The sequence below is a fragment of the Sorex araneus genome, chromosome 5 (assembly GCF_027595985.1).
Source record: "Sorex araneus isolate mSorAra2 chromosome 5, mSorAra2.pri, whole genome shotgun sequence".
NCBI lineage: Eukaryota > Metazoa > Chordata > Mammalia > Eulipotyphla > Soricidae > Sorex > Sorex araneus.
This window is the reverse complement of record NC_073306.1, coordinates 97,946,902-97,963,316: the sequence shown is the minus strand read 5'-3', so window position 1 is coordinate 97,963,316 and position 16,415 is coordinate 97,946,902. Positions and strand designations below refer to the sequence as shown.

The following is a 16,415-nucleotide window of genomic DNA, read 5'->3' as shown; positions in this document are numbered from 1 at the left end:
GTCCCCTGATTACCACCAGAACCGTAGAGCCAGAAGTCACCCCTGAGCATATCCAGATGTGACCCAAAAAAGAAAAAAAAAAAAGGAACGAGCATGTAAGGCAAGTTCTCAGTCCACTGAACTATCTCTCTGGCCTCTGTCCCCATTTGTTTTGCTTTTGCTTTTTTTTTTTTTTTGCCACACCCTGCTTACTTCTCCCTTTGTGCTCAGGGATTGCTCCTGATGGAGCCTGGGGGAACATATGTGGTGTCGGGGATTGAACCCTGGTGAGCTACATGAAAGGGTACATGAATTAGTAGTATACCCGCTATACTAATTCTTCATCCCTCCCTTCCTTAACTTTAGGTTTTAATTTCCTTCAGAATGTCACAGTATTTGGAGATGGAATCTTTAAAGAACTAATTAGGGAAAAGGAGGCAACTGGTTAGATACCAACTTAGTGTTAAGTCATACATATGTAGATTAGCTAACACATAAATCATAAATGAAATCACTTTGCAGAATACAGTTGAGAATAAGGTCAGCTAGCTAAAAGCCAAGGAGAGTTCTCAGAAGAAATCAACCCTGCCCACACTTTTCATCTTGTACTTGCAGACCCCAGCACTGTGAGAAACTAAATTTCTGTTGTATGTTGTATTTGGTTATGGCAGCCCTAGAGGAATCCTATAGATGTTCTGTTTAGAGGAAGTAAATTCAGCAGTCACCACGGAGAAGGGGCTGGTGTGCTACTGCCAGACTGTCCACAGGCTGCAAGTACAAGAGCTCAGATGCAAACCCCTGTGTGGAGTGATGGGGAGGTGGTGGGGCATAAGCTTCAACCGGTGTACCTGTGCTCAGAGTGCCTGGCATGGGCACACTCAGAAAAAAACAGCTTGAGTATCACTTTGCTAAGGGTGAAGCAGCCAGTCCTTTAGCTAACTGTGGATTCTATGCTTGGCCTGATTCTATGTGACCTAAACTCTCTGTGCCTCCAGTGCCCTTGTATGAAGGGATGTGAGGTGCCGACCTCACAGAAGACTTGTGAGGAGTGCTTAAATTACTGCTTATAAAGTGCTCTGAATAGAGCTCATTAAACTCTTAAGAAATGTTGGTTAAATACATATTATATTGTACTGTATCAAAACAAACACAAAACTCAAAGAAAGGTGACTTCCTTCCAGCTCAGCTCACCCCTGTCTTTTTTCTTCTTCCTTTTTGGGTAATACCCAGCAATGCTCAGTGGTTACTCCTGGCTCCATGCACAGGAATTACTCCTGGTAGTGCTTGGGAGACCATATGGGATGCGGGAAATTGAACCCGGATCAGCTGTGTGCAAGGCAAATGCCCTTGCCTGGTACTATTGCTCCAGCCCTGAGTTTGGAATCTTGCAGTGGATGGGTCTTGGATGGAGCAATGACCAGGAGGCATACCTGAAGGAGGGAGAAACAACTTGAGCAAGGGCTCAAGGTGCAAAGGATTGTTGATGTTATAAGATAGTTTGTCACCCCTTCTAGCTGCTTCCATGACTACCAATTTGGCCCAAGTCACTTTCATCTGTCACCTGGATCACACACAATGTGAGGACACAGTGGATGTGCCTCTGTATCCAAGGACAGTGAATACTTTCTTTGCCCCACATTTATAGAGGAGAAAGCCAGCTCAGAGGACCCAAGGCTGAGGCTGAAGGAAAGGCAAGAGGAGTTAGAGGAAGGTCAGGAAGGGGTGGGCTGAGCTAGCATCCCAAGAAGCAGAGCCTCTGAGCAGGCAGCCAGGACACAGAGCCTGAGAAGGCAGGGATGGGCTTGGTTTTGACAAAGCTTCCCTCTGTTCTCCAGGAGCCTCACTGCTTCCTATCTCCTCAGCCTGCCTGAGGAGCAGGGTCACTCCAGGCATCTGCATTGGCACCGCCCACCATTTGCACCTGACTTCTAGTTTCTTGCTGAGTCTCAAATGCTTTATTTATGTGATGGGAAGTTAGTGGGAAGCAGACAGTTCAGGTTGAGTATAGGCCTACTTGGACCCTGCAAGTGGAGTCGCTGGAGGGGGGAGGGAAGGACCACTTTTGTACTTGGGGCATCAGGGGGACAAAGGGGAAGGTGGGAAATAGTTGCAACAGCAAGGGGCAGAGATACCAAAGGATGGAGAAGGCACGGTCTGAGAAGCAGGAGGACCTCGAGTCATGGGCACAAAGAGAAGGGTGCTGTGGGGTCAGACACTGGGAGCCCAGGAGAGTGAAGGCGACTTGAAGGGAGGACTCGGAGATCGGCCCCTTTCCACCTCTCAGGCATGCTGGGACCATAGGGAGCTGTCAAAGCACTGTGGTCTGGCCACCCCCAGTGAGAGGAGGGTCACTCAGGGACATATGCTAGGCATGGGCTATCGGACCTCAAGAGTTTTGTTTCCAGTGCTGGGGTGGAGGCCTAACACATGCAAAGCAGGTGCTCTGCAACTGAGTCACACCACTAGCCCTGATGAGAGGATTTTTTCTTTAAAACATTTTTTAATTTTATTTTAGGCACCATGGTTTATAATACTGCTTCAGTAGGATTTCTTGCATAAATCATCCCAGCACCACACCCTCCGTCAGAATTCACTTCCCTCCACTACTGTCCCAGTGTCCTTCCACATCCTCTGTCCACTGGCCACCAAGGTGTGCACAGCACCTCTCCTGGTACCACCCCGTGCCAGAGCCCGGCCAGGCTACTCCAGCCAACTCCAGCCACTTCCAGAGCTTCTGCTATGCCCCACCCCTCAGGCCGCAGAGCTGCCTCGGCGGTGCCAGGCCCCCAGCACCCAGCCAGGAGCCCCCAGCACCCAGCGCACTCTAAGGCTCTCCGGATGCAGCCTGCCTCTCGGGGAGTGGGTTCAAGGCCACTCCATCCCTGCAGCTGGAACCCTTACGCTGGCCCATGAAACTGCTTTCCAGGTCCATCTCTTTTCAAGGTGCCCTCCAGACTGCCCGCCAAGGAGAGCATTAGAAAAGCAGGAGTGGCCCAAGAAACATAAGGGTCGAGGGGTGAGGGGGGCTGCAGAGCAAGCTTGGGGCCGGTGACCAGCTGCATCCCAGGGGCCAGGTTAAGCATTGACCACAGAGTGTGGGTGCAGTTCAGCCAGACCCTCACTTCCCAGTTGCAGATGATTGGTCCAGCAGCAGGCATCCAGCCAGCCAATCAGCCCTTTCCCTGGAATGCCTGGGGTGGGTGAGTTTGGGCTGTGGCTGCATCCCTTTAGTAGGGATGGCTTGGGAGCTGCCACTGACAGCTCTGTTTCCTGCCACATGTGGGAAGGGTAATGCTGAGCGCCCATAAAGAGCTAGGACCGTGCTGTGTTTTCTCTGCATTTGTAGCACTATCAGCTAGGCTGCCGCAATCTCCCACCTCCCCCCCATCCCCACCAACCCCGGGCAAGATCCCTCTGTATGGAAGGGTAAATCCCTTTCTGGCTTGAGGCGGTGGGAGGGGAAGAATTCTGTGAGGTCCAGGAGAAGAATCCTGACTCACACCTGCCAGGAAAGATGCTCAAAGCAGACAGATCTACAATCCCCCTACCCCGCCCCCCAATCCACACCAGGGCCACAATTCCCAGACAGCCTCTCTCAACTGTCAGGCTGCACAGATCCCCACTGGCCCTCATCACTCCCCAGGCACCTATGTATGCTGCCCCGAGGACCTCAATAAGCTGAGGCCACTGCTGCTCTGCATCCGGAAACTACCCTTATCTGTCTATAGATTAATTCATCAAATATTGGTTGTTCTGTATGCTAACTGCTAGATGTTGTTCTGAATCCTGAGGCTGCGCTGAGGTTTCTGATTATTCCCTCGCTTATTTCATTCTTGCTCTTTGTGCTCAGAAAACTGATAGAGGGTAGGGCACTTTCCCTGCACACAGCCATTTCTGGAAAACAAAACCCTGAGTTCTACAGAAGGCATCTCTACACTTTCTTGACCTGGTCCCACTGAGTTAGGCTAATGGGAGTAACTGACACAAGAGCAGAGGGCAGGAGGAAAGGTCTGGGATTCTCTTTCATTCCCTCCCTGCTTCAGCACATCTACTACCCAGGCCTGGTAGTCTCCTTCCACACTGTCTGTGGGTTGATTTGAGTTATAAACAGAATATGGCAGCAGTGATGGCTGAGTCATGAAAGGCATGTGGATTCTGTCTTGCTCTCTGGATCTCCTCTGGGACAAGCCAACTGCCATAATGTGAGATGGTCTGTGCAATCCTGTGGAGGCTCCCGGTAGGTGCTGGGGCCTCCTGCCAACAATCACTGACTTTGCCATACTTGTTGTGGGCCTGGCGGTCTATCAACCTCCATCAGGTTTTCCAGACACTTTGAGCCCTGGTCAAAATCTTTTTAAAAATCTGGGGGGGGAGGGGGAAACACATGAAAGACCAGAGGCCTTGTAGAGGCAAAGCATCTGCTCTAACCTTTTGCACCATCTCCCCAGCCACACTCAGCAGTGTTCAGGGCTTGTACCTGGCTTGGTGCTCAGGGATTACTTCTGGCAGTGCTCAGGAGGCCATATGTGGTGCTAGGGATACAGCCCACATTGGTTTCGTGCAAAGCAAATGCCTTAGCAGGTATATTATCTCTCCGGTGGCCCTGGCCCTTTTGGTTCTGAGGAACCTAAAGGTAGAAATGTTTTAACTAATTCCCTGAATTCCGAAACTATAAAGACTATGCTGTACAGTTTTAAGTTACCAAATGTTGGCATAATTTGTTCTGTTGCAGTAGAAAATAGAATAGGGCCAGGAGAGAGTGTAGCAGTTAGGCTGCACGCCTAGCATACAGCTAATCTCGGCTGGATTTCTGGTACTATATGACCCCCTGCACACTGCCTGGGTGGTCCGGCTATTCCCTTTACCACAGAGCCTGAGCAGCATCATGTCTGTGGGCTCTTATATTGAATCCATGGGCTGGGCTGGCCAAGAGTCACCAGTGGGCCCCTACCCCCGACCTCCTCAGCACCCTCTTCCCCCAAAAATAAAACATGGCTTTGGAAGATAAGATCTCATTTTGAGTCCAGAAACATAGCTGTGTAGCAATGTTCCCTGTGTATATATTTTTACCCCCTTTTTTTAACAGCACTGGGGACTGAGCCCACATGATGCTAGGTGTGCCACACCCCACTCCTCAGCTCTTCATTTATTTTATCCTGCCCAAAACCCTGCAAATAGTCACTTAAATTTTTTTTGTTTGCTTTGGGCATGTGGCCAATTGGAGTTAGATCCCAGCATCCAATATGGTTCCCCGAGCACCACCAGGAGTAATTCCTGAGAGCAGAGCTAGGAGAAACACTGAACATCACTGTGTTTGGCTCCCAAACAAAACAAAACAAAACAAAACAAATAGAAAGAAAAGTTCAAGTATACCATTACTTTCCCTGCCAGGGCCCCATTGGCAGCTCAGAATCAGGCAATCTGTTGCCTGGTGAGGTCCAGGCCCAGTTAGGAGACAAGAGCTGGCAGGCAGAGGGCAGACCCTCCACCTAGGAGGGGCCAAACAGCACCTTCAACACCTGGGGAGCCCCAGCCATCCGCCTTCATAGGAGAGGAGTGAAGTCGGGAAGAGGAAAATGACACTTTGGAGAGGGGCACAAGCCAGCTGGGAGGGGTGGAGACTGAGGCAGACTGGAGAACCTCAGAAGAGCCACTGCAAGGTTTACACAGCACCTTTGTGCAAGCAAGAGGCTGGGGAGATGGTGCAAAAGGTTAGAGCAGATGCTTTGCCTCTACAAGGCCTCTGGTCTTTCATGTGTTTCCCCCTTCCCCCCAGCCCTGGCCTAAGTACTACAGGGGTGGCCATGGTGGCTCAGGGTGCTAAGGGTTCCTTACAGCACCATGTTGCCAGCTCAGATACCAAGTCACCTCCAAGTACTCAAGCACCACAGGGTAGACACACTGAGCACAGAAAAATAAATAAAAGAAGGAAAGGAAAAAGAATAAGAAAAGGTCTCCCTCTAGGTAGCTGTTTTGCACAGCTGCCACCTCCCAACGTCCCCACTGCCTGTCTGTGTGCAGGACATCAACTGCGCCTGGTAGAGGGCTGGAGTGATAGCACAGCAGGTAGGGCATTTGCCTTGCATGCTGCCGACTCGGGTTTGATTCCCAACATCCCATATGGTCCCCCGACCACCACCAGGAGTGATTCTTGAGTTCATGAGCCAGGACTTGGTGGCTCTGACTCATGGGACAGGGCCAGCCATTCTGCTGCAGGCCCATAGGAACGAGCTGCCTTAGAACTCCCCATGCTCCGATGCTGCTGGAGCTTTCAGTGTTTCCAAAGGCAGCTGCATACAGAGACTGTGGTTTTATTTATTTATTTATTTATTTATTTATTTATTTTTGCTTTTTTTGGTCACACCCAGCGCTGCTCAGGGGTTTCTCCTGGCTTTGCACTCAGGAATTACTCCTGGCGGTGCTTGGGGGACCATATGGGATGCTGGGGATCGAACCTGGGTTGGCCACGTGCAAGGCAAACGCCCTACCCGCTGTGCTATCGCTCCGGCCCCGAGACTGTGGTTTTAATCCTTCCTTCCTTCCTTCCTTCCTTCCTTCCTTCCTTCCTTCCTTCCTTCCTTCCTTCCTTCCTTCCTTCCTTCCTTCCTTCCTTCCTTCCTTCCTTCCTCCCTCCCTCCCTCCCTCCCTCCCTCCCTCCCTCCCTCCCTCCCTTCCTTCCTTCCTCCCTCCCTCCCTCCCTCCCTTTCTGTTTTTGGGGCCACGTCTGGTGATGCTCTGGAGCTACTCCCGGCTCTGGGCTCAGGAGTGATCCCTGTGACAGCCAGGGGTGGGGTGGAGGGGCCATATACAGTGTGGGGGATCAAACCTGGTTCAGCCTCATGCAGTCAGTGCCTTATTCTATACTAGCTCTCCCGTTGTCCATTTTTTTTTTTTTTTTTTTTTTTTGCTCTTTGGGTCACACCTTGAGATGTACAGGGGTTACTCCTGGCTTTGCACTTAGGAATTACTCCTGGCGGTGCTCAGGGAACTATTTGGGATGCTGGGTTTCGAACCTGGGTTGGCCACATGCAAGGATAATGCCCTACCTGCTGTGCTATTGCTCTAGCTCCCCGTTGTCCAATTTTTATGTCAGCAATGAACCTAGATTTTCTGCCATGGGGATGGTGTTCCCCAACCTCCACAGGCATTACTCTGGACAAAAAGATGCCCACTTAACGCTCCAGACCTATTGCCCCCTTACCGGCTTGGGGCAGTGGATGTAGCGGGCCAGGCTGATGATGAGATCGTGCGTGATGGGGTCCACTAGGTTCCGGAAGCTGGCATAGCGGTACAGAACATCGTCCAGAGAGGTTGACTCCATGCCCAAGTCCTGCAAGAGTGAGGGTTCTCAAAGGTGAGCAGAAGAGTGGCCTCATTTACCCACAGTCCTACCCATCTGCCCAGGGCATTCCCTAGGCTGGGGTTCAGCCTACCCAGAGCCCTCGGGAAAAAAGAAACCCTACCACAGAAGCATCCCGATCCACAAGGATCCACCCCCTCCCTCACCATACCCACACTCCCAGGGCAGGATGGGCCTGTGGTAGCTACTGCAGATCTGTGGATATGATTTTCTTGGTACATGGATGTCACTGAGGACAGCCCCGCACAGCCTCTCCTGAGGACAGAGTCCAGGGTGGCAGGGGCTGCTTCTCAAACCAGGACAAACTCTGGAACACATAGAAAAATCCCCGTGTGTTGAACTGAGTTTTTTCTCCTGGAGTCTGAGGTCCCCTTCTTTGTTCCTTCCACAGGTGACTGAACTTCAGTGTTCCTTTGGCTTGAGGGGAGGTTAGAGTTGTGGAATTAAAGCTGCCCAGAGGGGCTGGAGCAATAGCACAGTGGGTAGGGCATTTGCCTTGCAAGTGGCCAACCCGGGTTCGATTCCCAGCATCCCATATGGTCCCCTGATCATCACCAGGAGTGATTCCTGAGTGCAAAGCCAGGAGTAACCCCTGAGCATTGTCGGGTGTGACCCAAAAAAAGAAAAAAAACATGCTGCCCAGAAGGTGGGCAGAAAACCCTGGTGGGCCACCTAAGAAAAGTATCAAGTGAAGGGAAGAGGATGGAGGCTGTGGGCACTGAGAGGCCAGGGTCGAGCTGGTGCGGGCACTGCGAGGTGGAAGTTCCCCAAGTCTGAGGGAGGACAAGTGTTTGAGGGACGCACAAAAATCCCGTGTCTCAAGAGGGAGCCCCTGCCACCGATAAGAGAAGCCACCTGTGGATTCGGTCTCAAGGGCCCTGCTTCAAGGGTGGGGAATGTACAGGACACCAAGATCCACGTACAACCCAAGGGGAGGGCAGCTCCCTCCAGACATGACTGAGCACGAATTTCCCACAGGCCAACTACTGAGAGCTAGACAGGATTCACTGCTTTAAAGAAGAAACTGTTAAAAATAAAAATAAAAATAAAATAAAGAAAAAACTGTTTTCCTTTCTTTTATTGGGTGGAGGCAGGAGGCGGGTGTCACACCTGGCTGTGCTGTCTTACTCCTGGCTCTGCACTCAGGGGTCACTCTTGGAGGGGCTCAGGACACCATATGAGGGTCCCAATAGGGCAGGCCGCACACAAGGCAAAGGCCCTACCTGCTGTACTATGGTCTCAGTGTTGAGCCTTTTTTTTTTTTTTTTTGCATACTGGCTTACTCCTGACCCTGTGCTCAGAATTCACCCCTGACAGTGCTTGGAGGACCATATGTGGTGTCAGGGATAGAACCTAGCTCAGCTGTGTGCAAGCACCTTGTTCCCATATGCTTTTCAACCCCGAAATACACTTTTCTACCCTTGACACTGAGTGCAGCTTTCAGCCCTATGCGTGAAGGAGCATGTGTCGACCTTATTGGGAAGAAGCCGTGGCTCCTGCTGCTGACTTGATGCCCTGCAGATCAAGCAGTGATGTCAGTCCCACCACGGAGGCTGTCTCACCCCATCCTGAGGACCACTATGAGGCCCCTGTGGGGCTCTGACGGTGGGTAGGACACACCGTATGCACTTTTGCTAACTTCATCCTCAGCCCTCTGTACCCCAAACTGCATGTGCAAAACAGCACAGCCCAAAGTCAGGATGCCAGGGTCCAGCACCTGGGGCCAGGAAATGTGGCAAATGGCCTGTCCCGGCAGGGGAGTGACCCTGTCACTTCCATGGGATATCCTGAACTTTTCTAATAAACATCTTCCCTGTGGGAAGCTTAGAAATCCTTGCAGGGCAAGGAGGCTTAGAATGCCATTCCCAGTTTCCAAATGAACAAACCAAGTCACCATGAAATACGTTCAACTGCCAGGATTTCTGGAATGGTAGAGAATTTCAGGTATTAGACCAGAACCAAAGTCTATCTAAGCAATAATCTGAGAATGAACTTTCCTCTCTTGATCCACATTTTTCTGTACCTGGGAAATGCTTCAATCCTCATTCTTACTTCTGAGATAAGTATGTTCAAAATATGTATGTCCAGCTTGGATGTTAGGGATTAGCATATGCTTATCAAAGATAATTGCTCTGGTGCTTTAAAGTGTTGATATACTGTCAATTTTCTCTTACTGAGACTAGCCCACCTATCACAGTGGTTTATAACCTGGAATTTATATACAGGAGTGTGGAGAGCAGTGAAGCAGATCTCTCTATTGGTTCCCTTTCCTTCCTAGCAAAGGGAATCAGTATCAATTGTGAAAAAAGTTTTATTTTCCTTTACTCCATGCAGGTGTGATACCTCTACCCAATATAGAACTGGTGGTCTCCTCTTACCGATGCCCCTGAATGCACCAGATTGTTAGGCTCTGTCCGACACCTCAGTTCACTGTGGCAAAACACTTGTTCCCTCTCTGGGTTTCTTTCCTTAGTTGTGAAACTGGAGGAGAAAGAGCAAACAGCTCACCAGCTTAAATACAAACCAGCCCTGGCGCGGCTGGAATATGACACTCAGGCATCCTGACAGCTCTGCTTTTCGGGACCTGGCTTAGGGGTATAAGGACCCCAAGGCAAGCAGGTGGGCTGGTGGAGGCTGCACGGAGGAGACTCATTATTCTGGCATCCTCATAGTCTGGGGCCCCCAGGGAGGGAACAAAATAAAAATAAAATCCAATACTGGAGAGGAGGGCTGGAGCGACAGCACAGTGGGTAGGGCATTTGCCTTGCACACGGCCGACCTGGGTTTGATTCCTCTCTCTCGGAGAGCCCGGCAAGCTACCGAGAGTATCTCACCCACATGGCAGAGCCTGGCAAGCTACCCGTAGCATTTTTGATATGCCAAAAACAGTAACAAGTCTCACAATGGAGATGTTACTGGTGCCCGCTTGAGCAAATCGATGAGCAACGGGATGACAGTGACAGTGACAGTGACTGGAGAGGATAATTGTATGGTCTCCTTGTTCCTAACAGTCCTGTAGGCGTCTCCTAGGCCCCCTCCCCTCCAGTCTGGTGGAGTCTGGTGTTGGCTGTAGAGATGTATTTAAGAGGCAGATGATTATTAAGAATGGGAAGAAATGAAAAAATGAAAGCTCTAAGAGTACTGTTCCCCCCCCCCCCAATTATCTTTTTCCTTGAAAATAGAAAATAAATTCTGGGAGCAGGGAGACAACCTCGTATAGCCGCGCAGCTCCAACAAGGACTCTAGCTTTGTTTTTGAGACATACTTAGATAAACCCTATAAAATGCCTTTTCATTTGTGCTTCTTTGTTCTTTTTTTTTTTTTTTTGCTTTTTGGGTCACACCCAGCGATGCACAGGGGTTACTCCTGGCTCTGCACTGAGGAATGATCCCTGGCGGTGCTCAGGGGACCATATGGGATGCTGGGAATCGAACCCGGGTTGGCCGCATGCAAGGCAAACACCCAACCCACTGTGCTATCATTCCAGCCCCATCATTTGTGCTTCTTGTGTCATGCTCAGCAGTAGCTGGCTCAGTGCTCAGGGAAAACTCCCATGGTGTGACTGTGTGGTGCTGGGGACCAGCCCTGGGCCTCCTGCTTGGAAGGTATGGCCTGAGTCATCTCCTCAGCCCACAAAATTCTTTTAAAAACCATTTGTTTGTTCTTTTTCCCTCCCAAATTAGCTCTCCCCCACACTGGCCCCCAAACACATGCTTCCTCCATGGAGACTATTTACCCTCCCTGGAATCAGTTGCTGCAGGTCACATTGGTCTATGTAGGGCTCCATGTACACGTAATCTTGGGTCTTTTCTTTTCCACTCATAGGTTCCACAAGAACCTAGAATAATATAGTGAAATGAGCTGCTCCCAGCACATGGAAGGCCCAGGGAATCGCTGGTCTCTAGGGATCAGAGATGCCTTCCAATGGCAGAGCGTATCCCTTGTGGGGGTGAGGCTGAGAGCTGCTGCCTAGCACTGCAAGCAAATAAATCTTGTCACTAAACCAGGTGTGGCAAGATGCAGGTGTCATGCTTGCTTTGGTTGCACATATACTAAAACTGGAACGATACAGAGAAGATTAGCATGGCCCTTGTGCAAGGATGACACGCAAATTCGTGAAGCATTCCATACTTTTTATTATAAAATATTTATCTTTGAGATTGCCCTATACCAGTGTATATAATTCTACACAATTCTAGTGATTCATACTGGTATATTATGCCAATACTATTTTATTTGTATTTTATCATTTATTAACTGGTCCTTTATAAATTGATTTTTTTTCCAATTTTACATTATTAGTAGTGATTCTTGGACTGGAGCAATAGCATAGCGGGTAGGGAGTTTGCCTTGCATGCAGCTGACCTGGGTTCGATTCCCGGCATCCCATATGGTCCCCTGAGCACCACCAGGGGTGATTCCTGAGTGCAGAGCCAGGAGTAACCCCAAAGCATCACCGGTTGTGACCCCCCCCAAAAAAAAAGGAAAAAAAAGAAAGGAGTGGCTTCGGAGGGGAGGCAGGATGAGGGGGTTGTCCCAGGAAGACAAATGTAGCTCTGCTCTCTGAATTCCACCTGCCACCCTGTGAATTCCAGCTGGGCTGGGGCTCCCAAAGGTCCTCCTTCCAAGGAAGGCTTTGGGTTGTAAGAAGCTGCAACAGGGAAACCAGATAGGGACTGAACAAGGGCTGCTGCATATTTTATTATTTGTTTCTTTATTTCAACCCCATGCAAGCCCTTGGAATGTACGTGCTTTTCTGGGACACTTATGTCCTGGGATGCCAGGCCACTTTCTGCTGCCTTCCTTGAGCCTATTTGTTTGGGAGAATGTGTCCCCACTTTTCACCCCAGGACTCCACTGCAGCTGCTCAGCATGGCCTCTAGCTCTACTTTGCCCTGGCTCTCTGGAAGGGACAAAAGGGGACCAGGGAGAGGCACGCGCTGCACGTACAGAACAAAGACAAAGAACTGCTTCTTGAGCCCACCCAGGGCACCGCCTTGGCCATGGGCTGTGTTCTCTTGCAGAGCACAGGGTTCTGGGACAGTCCTGGACCCCACTCCAGGACCGTATATGTGGATGGCTTCTCCTCACAACACCTGGGAACATCAGCAGGGGTAACTGGTCAACGGGCAATATGGCCTGGAGACTGTCGGGACCAGAAGGAGCCTGATGCAACAACTGCAACTTGGGAATTCATTCCAATGGGAAGAGACAGAAGCGGCCTGGGCTGAGTTGGACTTCTCGGGTCAAATCTGAGCAGAGGTTCACGCAGGAAAGTTGGGACAACAGCATTTATTGGGGATTACAGGAGGCACCAGAAATGCTTTCCCAGGTTCTTGGAGTTTGCTGTTTTCTAGTGATACATGCGCCAGATGTCAGCTTTCCTTCACAGACTTCAATCAAAACAAACTACCATAGAGAAACACATGCAGAAGGTAGAAGAATCTCATCCCTGAGTAAGCTCCATATTAGAGAGATTCACAAAACTCTGAACCAACATTACCCTTTTCACATTTTTTTTGTGAAAAAAATGTTTTTGTGGTGCTGGGGACTGAACCCAGGGCCTCACATGAGTGAGAAATATGCTGTACTGCTGAGCCACATTCCTGGCTCAGTAAAGTTGTTTTTGTAAATATTTTATATTTTTTAAAATTTATTGAATCACTCTGAGCACAGTTACAAAACTTCACAGTTTAAGTCTCGGTCATACAATGATCAAACACCCATCCCTTTATCAGTGTACATTTTCCACCACCAAGTACCCCAGTATACCCCCCACCCCGCACGACGATTTGGCAGACGATTTCCACTTTACTCTCTCTCCACTTTGATCACATTCAATATTTTGACGAAAGAACCACCATTATTATTTGGAATTTTCCCCAACAATCAGACCTCCTGAAAAGGCATCATTAGATAATTTGTTTTCTATTGCTGATTATGAAGAGTATATGATATCATGCGACTGCAGTAGCAGCTGCGAGATTTTGGATTTCTGATATTTTAGTTAAAAAGTCTGGAGGGATTTATGCCAAAAGCCACTGGGTTCCGAGACTGGTATGTGTGCCTCTGGGATCATGGCCGTTCAGGAGCCAGAGGAGCAGTTCGTGGGTAGCAACTCAGGGCCTCATCAAGGTGGGGAGCAATAATTGATTTTTAATATGAGTTTATTAATTTTAAATGAATTACCAAATCTTTAAAACAGTTTAGATTTCTAATATAGTAAAATGCATTCATTAGCTATAAACCACACAGGTAAAGAGGTCATCAGTAATTTTAGAGATTAAAAGTTCTTCAAAAAAATGAAAAAGATAGGCAGGAGCAGTAATACAGTGGGTAGGGCATTTGCCTTGCATGTGTCTGAACTGGGTTAGATCTCCAGCATCCCATATGGTCCCCAGAGCACCAACAGGAATAATTTCAAGTCCATAGCCAGGAGTGACCCTGAGCATTGGCACGCATGGTCCAAAATGCCAAAAAGAAAAACAGCTACCATACCATTAAGCTACCACACTTTCAGTAGACATCCAGAGGAAATGAAAACAGGCTGTTGAAGAGATTGATGCGTTGCCATGTTGATAGTAGCCTTATTCACAGTAAGCTCTGGAAACACAGGTGTCCTTCAATGGTGAATGGATCAAGAAAATGTGATCCTCCTGACCTCCTGACTGTAGCTCCAGGTGAGGCTCACCTTCAGCTGAGGTCACTGGACCTCATCCAGAATGGGAGAAAGAGCCCTTCCCTTCTGGCTAGCTCCCAGAAGCTTCCACACCTGACCTGATCCATATTAAAGGCCCACACTAGGCTCCTGAAGGGCAGGTCTATTCAACAAATTAACACTCTATTCCTCTACTCACAGTCATTTGAGTATTACTCCTCTGCTTCCTGTCATTTGGTGGAAGATGGGCAAAGAAGACAGACAGCAACCTCTGCTGAATCCCCCAGCATTTCCCAGGGGGGTCTTATTACAAAGACTCATTCCCCGCCCCCCCAGCAGCAAGAACACTAGAAAACCAATGGGGAAAATACACAGCCCAACACATTCAGTGAGTGAAAACAGAATCATCAAAGATACAGAATCCTCAGACACACCTTCAGTGACACTATGATGAGTATGTTCAAAAAGTTAAAAGAAATGATAGCACAAGTAGTCACCAAAGCACAAGAAAGTATAAGAATCAAAACGAAAAAACTACTACTTTAGAAATACAGAAATGAAAAGCATGGTAGAAGATATAAAGATGTCACTAGGAGCTCTGAGTAACAGAACAACAGAAGTGGAACAAAATTTTGAGGAGCTCCAAGGAGGAAACCAACAGAAAACAGCAGAAGATGGAAAATAGTCTGAAAAGAAATGAGCAGCTTACCAGAGAACTGAAGGATAGTTCAAGAAGAACAATATAATGGGGCTGGAGCGATAGCACAGCGGGTAGGGTTTTTGCCTTGCATGCGGCCGACTCAGGTTCGATTCCCAGCATCCCATATGGTTCCCCTGAGCACTGCCAGGAGTAATTCCTGAGTGCAGAGCCAGGAGTAACCCCTGAGCACTGCCGGGTGTGACCCAAAAAGGAAAAAAAAAAGAACAATATAAGGCTCACTGGAGTCACTGAAAAAGGAAGCAAATGTGATGAAGGTACAATAGTTAAAGAAATCATCTATGAGAATTTCCAGAATTGAGGACTACAGGCACTGAGATTAAAGAAGCCCGAAGGGTCCCAGTAAAAATAGAACTGAACTAGGAAAACTCCAAGATTCATTGTACTCAAAATGACAAAAATCCAGAAACAAAGACAGAATTCTGAAAGCAGTAAGGTCAAAAGCATCACTTACATACAAAGGAAAGCCCATAAGATGTACAGCAGACCTATCAAGTGAGACTCTAAACAAGAAGAGGTAAGGAGGAATATAGTCTAAAATCTCAATGAAAGGAACACCTCACCAAGAATACTCTATCCACTCTATCAAATCATTCAGATTTGAAGGAATCTTTTTATACAGAGCTTCATGGAAAGAGAGCAGTTTAGGGAAAGGACAAGACAAACTTCCCAATATGTGGCACTCACCAATAGTGCATATGATTGCCCTCTATTAGACTAAGTAAGGTATACTTACTCCTAGCTTGCTAAGGGACTTAATATATTTTTAATGATGAATTAATGTCTAATTTATATTGGTTAAAATCACTTAGCAATCAATCAATCATTTCAAATTGAGTTTTGCTGGTTTATTTTTCTGATAATTCCATTTGCCATTTCTTTTAAATTTTATTGGAGAAAGTTATATGAAATAAACTTGTTAAATGCCTGCCAAGGAGTCAGGTTGGGGCTGGGAGGGACCCTGGGAACATTCATGGAAGGATGGGGGACCTTGGTGGTGGAATTGGCATTGGAACATTGTAGGCCTAGAACTATGCCATTAGGAACAATGTTGTAAGTCACAGTGCCTAATTTTTAATTAAAATTAAGAGAAGAAAAAAGAGAAAATGTGATCCAAAGATATACAATGAAATATTACCCAACCACAAGAAAATCTGATCATTTGCAACAACAGGGATGAGATTTGATGGCATTATACTAAGTGAGTTAAGTTGGAGACAAACACACACTATATCTTTTATGTCTAGAATCTAAAAAGAAACAAATTTGAAAGAAAAGTGGAATAAAGGTTCCCTGGGGCTGGGGCTGACGGAATGGAAGATACTACTTAAGGATGTTCTTGCACAAACAGGGAAGTAAGTCCTAGAGACCCAATACACAGTACAGTGATTGCAGACAATAAATAAATATTGTGAACATTACACTCCCTAAGAAACTAGATTTGAATTGTTCCCATTACTACAAGAAATAATTTTGTTAAATAATTAACAGAGATGCTACAATGGCAACCAAATTGCAGTCATTACTAAATCTACATGCTGTACACTACAAACTTACATATTTTTCAACTATATCCCAATTAGAAAAAAAAATTTTTTGGAGGGGGCATCACACCTGGCTGTGCTCAGGAATTATTCTTGGTTCTGCTCAGGCATCACTCATGGCGATGCTCAAAGAGCCATAGGGGATGCGAGGGATCA

The 16,415-nt window shown here is 47.9% G+C and overlaps 1 protein-coding gene and 1 non-coding gene across 2 annotated transcripts in view; one reads left to right on the top strand and one right to left on the bottom strand.

The window, feature by feature from the left end:
* Nucleotides 1–16,415, bottom strand: part of LRRC75A (leucine rich repeat containing 75A) — a 41,019-nt gene that overhangs the window by 5,009 nt on the left and 19,595 nt on the right. Inside the window, exon 2 of the mRNA XM_012934425.2 lies at nt 7,181–7,309. Within this exon, the coding sequence (XP_012789879.2) occupies nt 7,181–7,309 (129 nt within the window). The remainder of the gene's footprint in view (nt 1–7,180; nt 7,310–16,415) is intronic.
* LOC129405241 (U6 spliceosomal RNA) lies at nt 11,372–11,474 on the top strand. The gene has a single exon (XR_008630424.1). It is a non-coding gene; the product is annotated as a U6 spliceosomal RNA (small nuclear RNA).